The 17,476-nt window shown below is 40.0% G+C and overlaps 1 protein-coding gene across 2 annotated transcripts in view; it reads right to left on the reverse strand.

The window, feature by feature from the left end:
* vps35 (VPS35 retromer complex component) overlaps positions 1–17,476 on the reverse strand; it is a 42,919-nt gene that overhangs the window by 24,259 nt on the left and 1,184 nt on the right. Inside the window, exons 1-5 of one of the 2 annotated variants that reach the window (XM_044189101.1) lie at positions 14,896–15,043; positions 13,014–13,112; positions 11,944–12,040; positions 8,355–8,478; positions 5,347–5,529 (exon numbers count right to left, since the gene is read on the reverse strand). In XM_044189101.1, coding sequence (XP_044045036.1) covers positions 5,347–5,529; positions 8,355–8,478; positions 11,944–12,040; positions 13,014–13,112; positions 14,896–14,898 — 506 coding nt within the window. In that variant the 5' untranslated portion in view covers positions 14,899–15,043. Of the gene's footprint in view, positions 1–5,346; positions 5,530–8,354; positions 8,479–11,943; positions 12,041–13,013; positions 13,113–14,895; positions 15,044–17,476 lie in introns of those variants that run through there. The other variant, XM_044189092.1, reaches the window with a different exon arrangement.

Raw genomic sequence — 17,476 nt, forward strand, 5'->3', positions numbered from 1 at the left:
ATCTCAATAGGATTCAGGTCAGGACTTTGACTAGGCCATTCCCAAGTCTTCATTTTGTTCTTCTTTAGCCATTCAGAGGTGGACTTGCTGGTGTGTTTTGGACCATTGTCCTGCTCCAGAACCCAAGTTCGCTTCAGCTTGAGGTCGCGAACAGATGGCCGGACATTCTCCTTCAGGAGTTTTTGGTAGACAGCAGAATTCATGGTTCCATTTATCACAGCATGTCTTCCAGGTCCTGAAGCAGCAAAACAGCCCCAGACCATCACACTACCACCATCATATTTTACTGTTTGTATGATGTTCTTTTTCTGAAATGCGGTGTTACTTTTACACCAGATGTAATGGGACACACACCTTCCAAAGTTAAAATTTTGTCTCATCAGTCCAAAGAGTATTTTCCCAAAAGTCTTGGGTATCATCAAGATGTTTTCTGGCAAAAATGAGATGAGCCTTGATGTTCTTTTTGCTCACCAGTGGTTTTCGTCTTGGAACTCTGCGATGCAGGCAATTTTTGCCCAGTCTCTTTCTTATGGTGGAGTCATGAACACTGACCATAACTGAGGCAAGTGAGGCCTGCAGTTCTTCGGATGTTGTCGTGGGGTCTTTTGTGACCTCTTGGATGAATCGTCGCTGCGCTCTTGGGGTAATTTTGGTCGGCCAGCCACTCCTGGGAAGGTTCACCACTGTTACATGTTTTCGCCATTTGTGGATAATAGCTCTTACTGTGGTTCACTGGAATCCCAAATCTTTAGAAATGGCTTTATAACCTTTTCCAGACTGATAGATCTCAATTACTTTTGGATCTTGGCATGATGTCTAGCTTTTGAAGATCTTTTGGTTTACTTCACTTTGTCAGGCGGGTCCTATTTAAGTGATTTCTTGATTGAGAACAGGTGTGGCAGTAATCAGGCCTGGGTGTAGCTAGAGAAATTAATAATTAATTAATTAATTCAATAATAACCTTTATTTAAAAACTGCATTTTGCATTTACTTGTGTTATCTTTGACTAATATTTAAATTTGTTTGATCATCTGAAACATTTAAGTGTGACAAACATGCAAAAAAATAAGATATCAGGAAGGGGGCAAACACTTTTTCACACCACACCACACACACACACACACACACACACACACACACACTTCCTTTGGGCAACATTATTAGAAAACACTCCATAAACTTTCATTGTTGTGCAGATGATACCCAATTATATACCGTGGCATTTTCACTGTCACACAAGATAAAAATTAATAATTAGTATTGACATTTAAAATGCAGTAAATAGTTAAACATTTCTTTGTTTTACATGGACCTGTTGTCATACATGTTATCACCTCCAGGAGTGATCCTGCAGAGAGACGTGAGTCTGGTTCTGTCCAAGGTTTCTGCCCTCTTAAATGAAGTTTTTCCTTGCCACTGTTGCCAAATGCTTGCTCATGGTGGGATTTGTTGGGTCTCTGTAATTAATATTATAAAAGAGTACGGTCTAGACCTCCTCTATAGGAAAAGTGCAATGAGAATTTCTGTTATGAATTGGCGCTATATAAATAAAAGTGAATTGAATGGAGTTGTTTCTGTATATATATCCCAAAGTATGCTCCTGCCACAAACCCCAAAAAAACCCCTGAATTGGATGACTCCTTTGAAGAAGAAGAAAATACGTCTACAGAAGGGAAATTTGTGATTGCACAATATGATGGCAAGCCATATGTTGGTCAGATCATGGTGATTCATGGAGATGAGATGCATGATCCAGAAAGGTGACAAGAATTAATTAGCCAGAGAAACCTGACTGCATTTACTATTCACGACTCACACCTCTTGAATGGCTAATGTTCAATCAGTAAATGCATTGCCACCATCTTTAAAATGGACTTTTTTTGGTGTCAAAAAAATTGTTTCAAGCATCTGATTATAAACAATTCTTGAAATTGTGTTTTAAAATTAAATTAAATACATGAATTAAATTAAGAGATTTTTCTGGTGTTCAAGTTTTAAAAGTATTTGTGCCATCAAGGAGTCAGAGTTAATTTTCATGAAAAATTATTGTTTTCTGTTTTTTAAGAAAATGAAGAACCAAAAATTTGTTTTTATCTCAAAATATCTTAAAACAACAGTTGAGTATTGCATTAGGGGAGATATAATCATCACTCATCTTAAACTGGTATCATTTTCAGCAGTTTTGAAAAGATGACAGCAAAATTTGACTTGTATCTACTGAAAACGTCCATCAAGTCATGGGAAAAAATAATGTTCATAATTTCATATTAAATAAATAACACTATACGAAAATAAGTGTCTAGCAATGACGATATATCTCTCTCATACTATTTGTATATTATATTATTAAAAGGTTTTTTTTCTTAATTTTTGTTAGGTCACACCATAGGACACATTTACGGTACAGTTCAGTGAAAATGTAAAAATCAGTGAAAGAATTGACAACATTTACATTTTCTCAAATATCAGATTTCACACTACATAAATATATGTATTTTTTCTTAAAAAATAGTGTTTTACAAAAAAGCATTTTTTACTCCATATTTGTCAACTAACGATCAAACCAGATGAACTAAAGCGTGCCTAACTAAACTTCAAGCATGCCTTGAGGACATAAAAACCTTGATGACCGACAATTTTCTATTGTTAAACTCAGACGAAGTTATTGTTACTGTACTTGGCCCCAAACACAATATCTAAATATATAGTTACTCTAGATCAGTGTTTCTCAGCTGGTGGGTCGCGACCTAAAAGTGGGTTGCAGACTCGTTCTGAATGGGTGTGTGGTTAAAAAAAATTAAATAAAATAAAATTGACTGCAAAGTGACAAGCTAAGTGTACATTGTCGTTCATAGGCAAAATGGCTAAGTAAAGTATGACACAGTATGTAAAATATCGATTTACCTACACTGAAGATAAAAAGGGAATGAAACCCCAGTAATCCCAGAAATCCTTGCATAAGACAGCATGAAACCATCAAAATTTAAACGTCATTTAGAATTCAATTCAATTTATATAGCGCCAATTCCTAACATAAGTTATCTCATTGCACTTTTCCAGCAGGACTAGACTGCACTCTTTATAATAGTAATTACAGAGACCCAACAAATCCCACCATGAGCAAGCATTTGGCAATAGTGGCAAGGAAAAACTTTAGAACAGAAACATCCAGTGTGCAAAGACAAACCAGTGGAGTACTTTCAAAGACAGGCATTCCGGGCATCTTACCACGTAGTGCACCGTATCGCAAAGGCCAGGAAACCCCATACAATAGCAGAAGAGCTTATCTTACCTGCCGCCACAGACATGGTCAGAGAGGTGCTGGATCAATCAGCAGCTGATAAGCTGAAGACCATACCACTATCGAATGATACCATAGCATTTAAAAATTGTCTGGTGACATAAAAACAACCGACCATAGCGCACATCCAGGCAAGCACTTACTATACCTTACAGATGGCTGAATCCACGGATCTTGCCAACCATACGATTTTTCTTGTTCATGTGAGACATATGTGGGAGAGAGACTTACAGGAACAACTTTGCTGCAGTAGAGACCTCCCCACCACTACAAAAGGCAGAGGACATTTTCAGCACTGTGGACTTGTATCTGGGTTCGGTGGGCCTGTGCTGGGAAAAGTGTGTGCGAATCGCAACTGATGGCACTGCCTCCATGACCGGAAAACATTCAGGGGTGGTGAAGAGGATTCTTGAGAGGGCACCGAATGCAACATGGAACCACTGTTTTTTGCACAAAATGTGCATTGGCAGCCAAGGTATATGGTGCCAGTGTTCGATTAAACTTTGAAAAATGTCATCAAAGTGGTGAACTACATTAAATGGAGTGCCAAGAACAGCCGGTGTTTTACAAAGCTATGCAAAGACTTGGGATCTGAGCACGTACAGGTGAAAGTGTAAGTCACACTGAATCTAAAAATGTAAGTATAATTTCTGTGTTCAGATGAATCCAAAGTACTCTAACTGCCTCCATGAGCTGTGTGTCACAGTCACTGCTGCAGCTCCAACTGCTGACCATGTTGATATGTGGGCCAAATCAACAGCCAAACTAAAATAACTAACTTCCCGTTGTTTTCAGAACCCCAGCATGTCCCTCTCACATCACACAGTATGCCTCATGTCTCTCCCCCTTCAATTCTCCCGCGCTTTACACTTTGAAAACCTAAGGTTTAAGCTATGGTAACCAAATTTGGTGTTCGGATGCTAGCTTTGAGGTTCGCTGCAAAATGGGACATTCTGCCTCCAGGGGTCACCAAAAGCTCAAAAAGTTTATATCTCATAATTGACTGCAATATTTTTTCTGAAATTAAGTTGACATGATCTCCAAGTCAACACCTGAAATTTGATAGTGATTGAGGAAAAAACTAAAATTTTAGCAATACTGCTCTCCCAATTTCAAAAAATTGTTGAAATCAAATCAATCTTTCAATCTTTTTGCAACACATCTTGCAAAATGTGACTAAACTTTGCTTCACTGTAACCTATGGTCAATTATGTATATCTTTCAAAATGTGCTAAATGAATTACTTCTAAAGGGTGTGTTAAATTGTTAACAAAATGTGTTCTCAGATTGTTCAGATTCTTTAATGAAATGGTGTAAAAGGTTTTGAAATACGTCGAAATTTCTTAGCGTAATATGTACTCTACAAACATGTCCTAACTTGTCAAACATGATCAAACTTCATCGAAATATTTGACACTATTTATGTGTTTATTAAAATCGTGTGAGATTGTTTCCAGAATTGCATTGCAATATTCAAACTTTCCACTACATTAATAAAAGCATAAAATGCTTTTAGAGGGAGTTACGTGCTGGGACTATTTCCAACATACAGGACATTCTTGCTGTGAGGCAACAGTGTTAACCACTTCAACACCACCAACACCTTTCTTAAATCAATGTCTTGCAAAGGATGTGTTACGGTGCTGTTGAGTTGGTAGTTTATAGAAGAGGTCTGTATTCAAACCTAAAGTGACATGGAGATTGTCAGTAATTGCAGAGTGAATTCTGATGGTAGCATCTCATTTTATTAAATTGGAATTCCATTCCAATCTCTTCCAAGCTGTGGCTCAGGAAGTAGAGGGGGATGTCCAGTGAGCACAGATTGGCAGTTCAATTCCCACATGTCGAAGTGTCTTTGGGCAAGACACTGAAACCCCAAATTGCTCCCGATGGTCAGGCCAGCACCTTGCATGGTAGCATGCTGCCATCGGTGAATGAGAGACAAATTGTATTGCCATTAAAGCCAACTATTACCATTTACTAATAGCATGCTAAGGGAAAGTGCAGTGGATGAGAGATAAAGAGAAAAAGCTTGACTTGCTTACTCTGACTGCTCTCCGTCATCTGGCAGTATGTTGCGGGTACACTGCAACAGGTAGTTTCTGAGGAAGAGGCCCCTGAGTGGGTGCTGGACACCACGACACATCTCGACCAGGTCCTTCAGAATGTCCTTACGAGACTGGGGGAAGGAGCGAACGTACACCACACCCACTGTGATTAGCAGATACCTGGGGAGACAGGGGCAAAGCAAATATGCATGATCTGATAAGAAGTTCAAACAAAAATCTGTATGAAACACCTATTTATGAGAGGCAGCATGCTGATGTGTCATATATGGGGCAGGTATGATGTTGACTCAATCAGCTGATAATCAAAGCGCAGCAGGTAGTGAAGATGCAGTAGGGAACTTAAATTTTTTCACAGCTTGTGAGTTCTAGTACAGACAGTGCAGTGTCTTTACTAGTGCCTAGTTTTACCGATGCTGTTGGTGCATCATATTTTGTTTACCACACAGCCACGTATCTCAAAATTTGGCTAATTCTAGTAAACTTTGGCTGCTGGCTGAGATGGCAGCCTCCACTCCCAACCAGCCCCTCCTCCCTCTACCAGAGGTAACTGTCAGGCAGTGAATCTGTTCACATTAGCAGCAGAGGGAGGATGACAGAGGACCAGATGAAGAAGTGATAGTGACTGATACACAGCCCTGAATGCTTGACCCCCACAGTGAGGGGATCCGGTGGCTCTGTTATACTGAGGGGGCATTTTGCTGCTAGCAAAATATATTTCTTGAGAGCACAGCTCTGGGGTCTCATTTATAACAGCAACATACGCACAAAACGGGGCCTGAAAGAGGTGTGCGCCACTTCCCACGCAAGAGTTGTGATATATAAAAACAAACTTCATGGGAGAACGTGCGCACCTACAGTGCATCTGGAAAGTATTCACAGGGCTTCACTTTTTCCACATTTTATGTTACAGCCTTATTCCAAAATGGATTAAAATTCATTAGTTTCCTCAAAATTCTACAAACAATACCCCGTAATAACAACATAAAAGTTTGTTTGAAATCTTTGCAAATTTATTACAAATAAAAAATGAAATGAAAATCACAGCCTTTGCTTAATACTTTGTTTAAGCACCTTTGGCATCAATTACAGCCTCAAGTCTTTGTGAGTATGATGCTACAAGCTTGGCACACCTATTTTTGGACAGTTTCTCCCATTCTTCTTTGCAGGACCTCTCAAGCTCCATCAGGTTGGATGGGGAGCATCGGTACACAGCCATTTTCAGATCTCTCCAGAGATGTCAATCAGGTTCAAGTCTGGGCTCTGGCTGGACCACTCAACAACATTCACAGATTTGTCCCGTAGCCACTCCTTTGTTATGTTGGCTGGGTGCTTAGGGGCCATTGTCCTGTTGGAAGATGAACCTTTGCCCTAGTCTGAGGTCCAGAGCGCTCTGGAGCAGGTTTTCATCAAGGATGTCTCTGTACATTGCTGCATTCATCTTTCCCTCGATCCTGACTAGTCTCCCAGTTCCTGCCACTGAAAAACATCCCCACAGCACGATGCTTCCACCACCATGCTTCACTGTAGGGATGGTATTGGCCAGGTGATGAGCGGTGCCTGGTTTCCTCCAGACATGACGCTTGCCATTCTGGCCAAAGAGTAAAATCTTTGTTTCATCAGACCAGAGAATTTTGTTTCTCATGGTCTAAGAGTCCTTCAGGTGCCTTTGGCAAACTCCAGGCAGGCTGTCATGGGCCTTTTACTGAGGAGTGGCTTCCATCTGGCCACTCTACTATACAGGCCTGATTGGTGGAGTGCTGCAGAGATGGTTGTTCTTCTGGAAGGTTCTCCTCTCTCCACAGAGAAACATTTGCTACGATTTCAAACAAACTTCTTTCATGTGATCATTATGGGGTATTAGGAAAGGAAAGGTAGGAAAATAATGAATTTAATCCATTTTGGAATAAGGCTGCAACATAAAAAAATGTGGAAAAAGTTAAGCGCTGTGAATACTTTCCGGATGCACTATTCCATAAGCACCTTTCAATTTGAAAAGATATAAGCCAACTCAAATCTTAAATCAAAGTCTGCCCAATATTTCATCAGCACTTTCTCACCATCACATCCCCACTCCCGGAGCGCAGAGGAGAGAGGTAACTGATACAATTATCAGAGTCCAAGTTTACATCAAATAGCATTAAAGAATTGCAGAACAGAGCGTCAGTAGTTTAATAAAATCTTTTAATACCATGCACATAATACCAAGTACTATTTTAGATGTTTGTGTGTGTAAAATCACTGTGAACATGACTATGCTGCCAGGTGCACAGAGTGCACTCGAGACACTTCACCACCTGCACATTTTTGCAAAATTTGCAAAGTCTGGAAATAAAGCTAATGACAGCTCTCGCACAATCGCTACACTCCATCCCAGTACAAATACAAGTAGGCTACTAACCACTCTGGGGTTTCTGACAGCCGGCTGTCACCAGCGGGAATTAGACGACAGGTGTGTTTAAAATGATCAACAATATATAATGTTTACCTTTCTGACTAAAGCCCCTTTTGGGATAGAGTGTTTGTTTTTCTGATTTAATTGTTTAAAAGTTTACTTTGTCTGATTTTAATTTGTTGTAAATGTAACAGTCTTCTATAGTCAAAGCTTAGTGCACCAAACAATAACATTGCTAGTATGTAAGCAGAAGCCCTCAGTGCCTGTAGCCCCATCCAGGTAAATCACTAGCCATCACTAATGTAAATGAACATGTAAAGTCAGCACTTAAACCTCACAAACATTGTTTCATGTCAGATCCAGTGTGCTTGAGTACAGGGCAAAAAAAGTGTTACTGTCAAAACACTTACAGACTGCAGTGTATGTCGGTATTTAAAAGCTTTTACATTTTAAATGATTTACAACAATGTATTAAGATGTATTGTGTGTGTAGACTGGTAAAAGAAAACATTTCTTCAACTAAAAATAAGGGTCTGAATACTTTCTGAAGCTACTTCATGTTTGATAAAAGTTCAGTTAAGGTGACACTCACAGTCTGGGGATGATGTTGCCTGCATACTGGACCAGCTCATAGAGATCTGCCACCTTCCGACCCTTGGCAAACTCATCAGTCAGGTAAACTTCTAGGTAGTGGAGTTCGTCTGAGATAGCCATATCTGAAAAAAACTGTTAGGGACCACTGCAAACCCAACATGAATCATCCACAAACAAAAATAATTGCTTGCAACATGTCAGTAGCACAGCATCTTCAGCTTCAGTCCACCGTCAAGTGTCTACACAGGATGTGTTCAGGCACAGTACTGCATAGGTCACCCAAGTTTTGGCAGCACTCACAGCCCAACACACAATCACTGTAACTATAGTGATTAAGTCTCTCAACAAAGATACGATGGTCCATAGTATCAAAAGCTGCACTGAGATTCAACACAATCCAGGATTATGGCCGAGAGGAGCATGCGATGGCGGGAAAAGTGAGGGGAAGAGGTTTGATCTGACGTCATTAATCGTATCAACAAAAATGAAAGACATTTGTTGCAATCCTCCTTGAAAAAAATCAAAAATAAAAAAATCAGGTGAAGCAGAAGTAACAATATTACTAATAGTGTCAAATAAAATTTTGGGATCGCGCAGACTGTTTGACACAAGATTAGAGAAGTAGGTAGATCTGGCATCATTTACTCAATTATTAAGTCAGTATTAAGTAGTAGTAAGTATTAAGTTCGTAGAAAAGGTTTCAGTCGTAGTCATCTGGACTGTTTTCAGAATCAAGACGTTTTGGCTCCCATCTGGAAATCATTCTCAATTGTGAAAAAATGGGACGGGAACTAGAAATTTAAGCTACTCTGTTACATAAGCCCTGCCCTCAGGAAGGAATCTACCTGAGTATCTGTTAATAGTTTCAGGTGAAACTAGCTATTAACAGATACTCAGGTAGATGTAACACAGAGTAGCTTAAATTTCTAGTTCCCGTCCCATTTTTTCACAATTGAGAATGACTTCCGGAAAGAATTGCCTGCCTGATCTGAACCTGAGTGGTGCTTTGCACTGCTGTGCTAGTTGTGTATGTCTATAATGAACACCATTTTTTTTTTTTTTTTTTTTTTAAGTAATTGACATGAGCTGCTTTTACTTTAAGGCTGGACCAGGTTGCTTATCATATTTGGTGTAGTCAGAAGAGAAGCTATCTCACTAAGCTGAAGACCATGTTGGAGTTGGAATTGTTTCTACTAGGTTGCTCATGTTGGCTCTCATTTATCAATCTAACGTAGAAACCAGCGCAGATCTGAGTGCAGAAATCATCTTACACGTGTGATTTATGAAACGATAGTATCTCACCAATCACAGCTTAGGAATGGTCGCTTGCTCATAACTGTGACGACGGCTGAAAACAATCATTTAAATATCACATCCTTAAATATTCTGGGTTCAGAGGACTTGCCCCTGGAGTTGGAGAAGCAGAACACGGCAAAGAAGAGGAACTTTTCTGACCTTGATTGAGACCCCTCCGTCGCTTGTACAATCAAATAAAGTAATTCTGATTGGCAGCCTAAAAAGGGGCATTAAAAAAAAGGGACATAGAAGAATGCCGTATTGGGGGGGATAAATAAATAAATAAATAAATAAATCACAGATGCGGTCAATAGCGCTGCTGTGGACAGCAGAACTCCAGCTGATGTTTGAATATTTAATTTATACATATGTGATGTCCATAGGCGAATATATAATAGTAATAATATGTCGCAATTCTTTACATTTAGGTAAAGAAAAAAAAAAAGTAGAAAAAAAAAGGTCAGACCTCAAACTCACCACCAAAAAGTGTGTTGCTGCCTTTAGGCACAGCAGCAAGCAGACTATATTTTTTTTAGACTATATTTTTAAAATTACACGGTTTACATAGTTACACAGTTTATTTATTTTTTATTAATGATGATTCAGGTGAATCAGAGCCAGGCACCAGTGGTGGATCACAGCCTTCGGCTACACAAAGCGGCCTGGAGCCAGGGTCCACCACAACCTTCGATTGTAACAGCACAGGTCCTGGAATACCATGCCAAAATTTGACAGTTAACGGCGTTGATTAATCATACACTTCTAGCAATTAACGACACATTAAAAGAGATGAATGAAAACATTAAACGCGCAAGACCAAATAAATAAAATGTTTGACCAAACGTTGTGCACTGTCTTTGTCCCTATTGAATAGCATACTTTCTAAACATAAGTATTGTGTTTTCAGTGTTAAGGTACACTTTACATCTTAGAAGCGATGCATTAGGTCCTGTCTCCTTCGTATAGCCCCGAGTTGGGGCTGTGCTGGCCACGGCTATCTCGGCACATGTTCCTCTGGCTGCATCAGCACATCAAATGGCACCCTGTTATCCAGCACAGTATTGTGCATAACCCCACAGGCCAGACAGTTCCCCCCTGCTCATCCGAGACAGAGCCACCTGCCCTTCAGCAACCCGATGCAGCGCTCCACCGTGGCCCGTGTGCGTATATGCACACTGTTAAACCTGCGCTCCTGCTCTGTCGTAGGGTTTGTCAGTGGGGTTATGAGGTACTCGATGAGGGGATAAGTTTTGTCACCTAGTGCAAGAATCACACCAAAACGTTAAGTCATTGGAATACTTTCAGAATATTAATTTACCTCCATTGTTACTTACTGTTACTGAGAGGACTCCAGCACTGCAGTGCTGTTTTGGAATATGAAGGAGTGGTGCACCACCCCCCACCCCCGGCCACTTGGCTACCACTTTAGGGAGAGAGAGCCCAGCATCACAAATTACCCGTACATTTATAGAGTGTTAGTTTTCGCAATTGATGAATGCGTAATCATTAGCGGATGGTGGCTTCATATCCACATGCGTACAATCAATTGTACCTACCACATTAGGAAAGCCAGCAATCTCATAAAATCTCTTAATCACAGTTTGCTGGGAATCATTGTATGCAAACCTGATGTAATTATGTGAAAGGGACTTTATAGCAGCCAACACTGCTGGCATTGTTCTGCTGATGGTTGGGATATACTGGACCTATTCCCGATCTCCTGCTGAAAGGTCCCAGTGGCCCAAGTGGCCAAACACCCCAACATGGCAAGCACCTGTACGGGTATGGCATTTGAGCGCTAGGTCTCTCTCCTTAACCAAGGCTCCAAATTGTGGCATAACTCCAGCAGGACAAGTGACTTAACGGCCACTCGTCACTCTCCATGAAGAGATCCCTGCGGTCCCGGAAAATTCTCTCGCGTCTTAGGCGTGCGTAAATGTCTTCCATCAAAACCAGATCTACCATTGTCGAGTTCTGATGACTGTCAAAGCTCTTGTTGAGTCCACACTTACTCAAAAACTTGCATACACGAGGTGAGAATTGAGGTGAGATTTGATCGTAGCCTCCGCTCACGTTCAGATTGATAAATGCCGATCTTAGCGTTGAAATGAGCATACGCCCAGTTTTCTGTCGTACGTTCGTTTGATAAATGAGGGCCGTTGTCTTTTCTGTTGTTAGTTTCCCTGGAGTTTAGAATTTACGGAAGGGAAAGGACAGTCAACATTGCTTGATGTTGAACTTGTATCTGTCTGCAATTTCCAACATGCATTACCTACAAGTGTAAAGGATACAGAGCTCATAGTAGCTCTTTGGAGAAAGCATGGAGGTCCTCAGTTCACCTAGCATGTTAGAGGCATGCTTCAGAGCATCCATCAGCTTGTTCTTGTCCTGCAGACCGCACAACAGAGTAATTTTACAATGTGCACACTTGCACATGTAATTGCACTGATTTAAACGTAATGCAACCCTTTATCTTTGAGACTTCAAAAAATGAAAATTTGAAAATGTTGGTATGAATGACAAAAGAAATGGTGGACACTGTTTCTCATGTTTAGAATTCATTTGAGCAACCCACCCAACACACAGGAAGCATCTTGGTGCTGTTCCACCATTACCCTCCAGAACAGCTTCAATGCTCTTTGGCATAGATTCTCCATGTCTGTGGAACTCTGCATTCTACCAATAGAGTTTCTCTCATACGTTCTTCATCATTTTCAAACTTAGCAAACCATTCAGTGAGCCCTCATGCTCTGTATGAAAGCATCTGCATTCATTATATCTCTCCACTTACGTATTACGGTTTTTCCCTCAACTTCTCACGCATATTCACTATACAGTATGCGCATCTCTGTTTATATTTACCTCATGTATAAAAACCAGTCACATGGAAACAAGCAAGATTTTAACAAAAGACTCTGTATATCTTTTATCATGAAACACTACCAGGGGCTGAGGGGAAGTGAATGAGGGGATGTGAAACTACTAATGAAACGCAGCCAAGATCTTTTCTCCCTGAGCCCTTCCATCCTCCGGCAAAACAGAAGGACCGTAACTGACTAGCCTGCTTAGCTTATTCAGCAGGCTAAAATCACCTCAATATAGATTTGCAAAGTAAAGACACTAATGTCCTTTAAGGTATGATGAGGCATCCATTTTCCGAAAAAAAAACAAAAAAAACAAACTGATATGTGGACTTAAAAATGTGCACTGAAGATGCCAGTATTTTCCCTCAGCAAAGGGGTTCTTAAGGTTGGTCAGCTCATCACAAGGGGTGCAGTGCACAAAACAGGGATGAGAGACAATGGTTTAAAAAATTATCACAACCATTTTTTAAATTTAAAACAAACTGAAATCATCCTACCAGGCATCGCTTCATCTGGAACGACTGGACCTTGACAGCCTGCACAGCTTCATCTAGAAGCTTCTCCTGTTCATCCTGGGGAGACTGCTGTGTAGTTGGCTGTAATACCAGGGAAACCACACAAATTATTTGAAGTTGATTTATTCTGCAGCAGTTCTTTACATAATGCTGTAGAATAAAACAAGATCATTAAACAGCATTTTTACTGTAACTTTTGTTACTTAGCAGTGGACTGGACTGGATTACAAAAAATAGAACCGTGGGAGGACCTCAACAACGTCACGTTATCTGGTTCTTTTCATGGAGAATTAAAATAAGCTTCACATTATGCTTGATATAAAATTAGTGGGTTTAAAACAATGAACTTGCCAAAGTTTATATTTAATGTATTTATTTAATGTTTGGACGGATGTTCCAAACAGCAAAGTTTAACGCCCACCATCTCAAACTGCCAATGACATTGTTCTGTGTAAAACATGAATAGGACCTCTACTTCCAGAACCCTGGCTACCCAAAATAAATAAGTATAAGTAATAAGTAATTTCCATTGTAGCGCGATCAAATAAAATGTAGCTAACACAACTTAAATACTTGCAGATGGCACAGGCCTGTCCGCACGAAATATATTCGTACATATATGTAGGCTACATATATAAAGTACTGCTCAAAGTCTAGAAAGTCTTCTTTACAAATAGATGTTATTTTGTACTAAGGGTTTGCAAAAAATGTAATGTTTTTGTACTTGGAAAACAAAACGCTATACAACCAGACAGACAATGCTATACAACCAGACAGACAACTGAAAGGGCAGAAAGAGACAAAGATACCTCTGAGCAACAGTTAAATACGGATAAAAGAAATCAGCAGTCATTGGTAAAAGAAACTAGAAGCTTAGCATTATAATATGTGCAGATTTAAATAGGAACAGGTTCCTGTTTCAGTGTCAAGTGCACAATAATGCCTACAAGATGGATTTAACAGATGTGTTGCTTTAGCAAAGCTATTTTTAAAACTTCAAAATAGAAATAGTAGGTTAAGTCTAGGGTTAGCACTATTGGAATTGGATAACAGAATACCAGCTGAACATACTACGGACTGACAAATAGTCAGTTTAAACCTATTCAATCTAGTTGCAGGTTTCCAAGATATTTAGAGCAATTGCAATCAAGAAGTTAGAATCATTTAATTATACTAAAACTCTTTCAAATATAAATAAGACATTTGATGTATAGTTACTGTTTTTATCTGTCAAACTAGCCATTTTTGAAAGAAAGAAGAAAAACATCAATATAACAGGTGACTAAACTTTTGAGCGGCAGTGTATGTATGAAAAATATAACATTATGTGTTTTGGCCTTTTGGGCATGACACTGCTGCTAACCATTTGACACAATTCCTAATTGTTTACGCTGAAATGAGTCCAGGCCATAACATACAGCTTCAGTGAAATATGACACAGCAAAGCGGAAGCGTAGGCTAATAACAGCTAGCGTTACGTTTAACACTGTCACCTGTTTTGTCCCGGAAATCTCAGAGGTTATACTTACTGGCTCATTTGGCCCAACACATAACAAATAATATCAGGGTATAATGCATGCCTCATAGATAACGTGAATAAAATAAACGTTTAAGTAAAACACCTAGCTACTCGCTTGCAATCAGTTGGTAGCTTGTTAGCCTAGCTAACCGCTTTCTGACGTTGTCTCAGAAGCGTTAACGTTAGGCCATAATACCGCTCACATAGCTACAAGTCTGATTTTAGATCATCTTAAGGTAGACACTTGAGATTAGTTGTTCCATTGACCGAAACTGAACACAGGCGGGTATCCGAAGAAAACATGCAAATGCATAGAATACTATTCTATCTGGGAAAACTGCTTACCATGATTATTAGGTGTGTATCAGAGCAGTCGGAGAAGCTGGACTGTCATGTGACTCACATAAATGCTGCCTTCACGGTCTGCACTCAGTTACCACATCATAGGACAGGCGTGGCCAGTTACCACTTGCAGGCCCCAATAAGGTCCTGCAATCCAGCAGACTAGTTCGTGGAGCACACAAACCAAAATATTAGGCTAAATTATGGCTCACTTTGAGTGCCTGTAGTTAACTGTATCATGATGATGCACTGTTTATCCCATTCCATTTCAATTTCATTATCAATAACAATCATTTACAAATCTGTGTCTGCTTGTAATGTTACCAGTCCTACCACTAGACGTCACTATGCACATTTATTTGTACCATCAATGACTAAAGATGAGCAACCGTAATGCAGCCCGTTGCACCAGCTGGATGTAAAAAGTTGGGTGTGACCCCTACGCCGCGTTTAGCTACGTCCAGCCTTGTGATTGAAATATTTACATCTGTTGCACCATCTAAAACTACGACTAGGCGCATGTACGCCCAGCGTAGACGATGCGCGTCCACGCTGACACATTCTACCATTGATAGTTGCCACGCCGTTCACGTTGCTATGGTTACAAACTTACTGTTACCAGCTACACAATCGAGAATGACAGTCTGTTTATGAACATCTAAATAATCCCATAGATCTAAATAAATATAAATCCCTGAATTAATCCCATACATCTAAAAAAAAAAAAATTAAAATCTACATCAGCAATCTTATTTTATTTCTTAACATACACAATTTAATCAATAAATAATTTATTTACAAGCTGTTTACATATTTTTTCGCCAGGACAAGTCAGGCAAGTTGTTGTCTCTTCATTTGGAGCATGGGTTGATTTAGGGAAAATACATATTCTTTTGTATTCTATTCTATTGCTTCTGATGAGGCGAGCCGTCACATCCTCCTCTGTGGCTTGTTCTCTGATATGTTCCACCTCTGCCTCCACTGGTCCCAAATCCTCGCTTGGGAGAGTCACCCTCTTGGCTTGGTTGTGCAGCACAGCTGCTGCACACAGGATGGTGCATGCCCTATCTGGCTCCATCCTGATTTCACTGTGCAAGCAGTGGAATCTAAAAAAAAACGTCATTAACATGCCTATATGCAGCAGCTATGCATCATCCCATAACATTACTCTCTGATAACCTATACCAGTTTAAGTGTAAGTTAAAATAAACAGGGGGTGGACATGTTGCATATTTGAAACCACACTAAGCTCTATCAGATCGATCTCAGTTTGTACATGTTAACAGTGAATCCTCCAAGCACGCCAAAGTTAGGAGTTCCACAAGGTTCTGTGCTTGGACCAATTCTATTCACCTGATATATGCTTCCTTTAATCAATATGATTAGGAAACACTCCATGAACTTTCATTGTTATGCGGATGATACCCAATTATATCTATTGATCAATCCAAATGAATCTAACCAGTTACCTAAACTTCAAGCATCCCTTAAGGACATAAAAACCTGGATGACCTGCAATTTTCTGATGTTAAACTCTGACAAAACTGAAGTTGTTATACTTGGCCCCAAATACCTCAGAGACACGTTATCTAAAGATATAGTTACTCTAGATGGCATTGCCCTGGCCTCCGGTACCACCGTAAAGAATCTCTGAGTTATCTTTGATCTGGATTTGTCCTTTAACTGCCGGAATATGTCCTTTAAGACTCTCCAGTTGATCCAGAATGCTGTGGCACGTGTACTGACAAGAACTCTACACTGGCTCCCTGTACAATCCAGAATAGAATTTAAAATCCTTGTCCTCACCTACAAAGCTCTTAATGGTCAGGCACCATCATATCTTAAAGAGCTTATAGTACCTTGTTAACCACTAGAACACTATGCTCCCAGAATGCAGGGTTACTTGTGGTTCCTAGAGTCTCCAAAAGTAGAATGGGAGCCAGAACCTTCAGCTATCAAGCTCCTCTCCTGTGGAATCAGATCACAGCTTGGGTTCAAGAGGCAGACACCATCTCCACATTTATGAGTAGACTTAAGACTTTCCTCTTTGATAAAAGTTGTAGTTAGGACTAGCTTGGGTGAGTCCTGAACCATCCCTTAGTTATGCTGCTATAGGCCTAGACTGCTGGGAGACTTCCCATGACGCTCCTCTCCCTCTCCATCTGTATGCATTCTTATCCCATTAATGCATGTTACTAACTTGACATCTGTTTCGTAGTTTTGTGCTTTCTTGTCTCTCTCCTCTCTCCTTTTGTCGCTTTCAGCAGGTATTTCTGCCTCCGGAGCTGCAGAGATTGGATCTATGATTGCGAGCCTCCTACTGCTCCCATGTTCCTGCTCGACAACTGCTACTACAATTATTATTATTAGTCTTATTACTATTATTATCATTATTATTCCTATCATTATTATTACTATTAGTGTTTTATTAATATTACCACTACCATTCAGTTATTATTATTTTAAAATCCAATGTGGGATTTGCATTGTGCTATGGTATGCTCTCTCTCTCTCAACCCAACATGGCAGCGGCAGATGGCCACCCACCCTGAGTCTGGTTCTGTTCAAGGTTTCTGCCTCTTAA

The sequence above is a fragment of the Siniperca chuatsi genome, linkage group LG1, assembly GCF_020085105.1.
Source record: "Siniperca chuatsi isolate FFG_IHB_CAS linkage group LG1, ASM2008510v1, whole genome shotgun sequence".
Lineage (NCBI taxonomy): Eukaryota > Metazoa > Chordata > Actinopteri > Centrarchiformes > Sinipercidae > Siniperca > Siniperca chuatsi.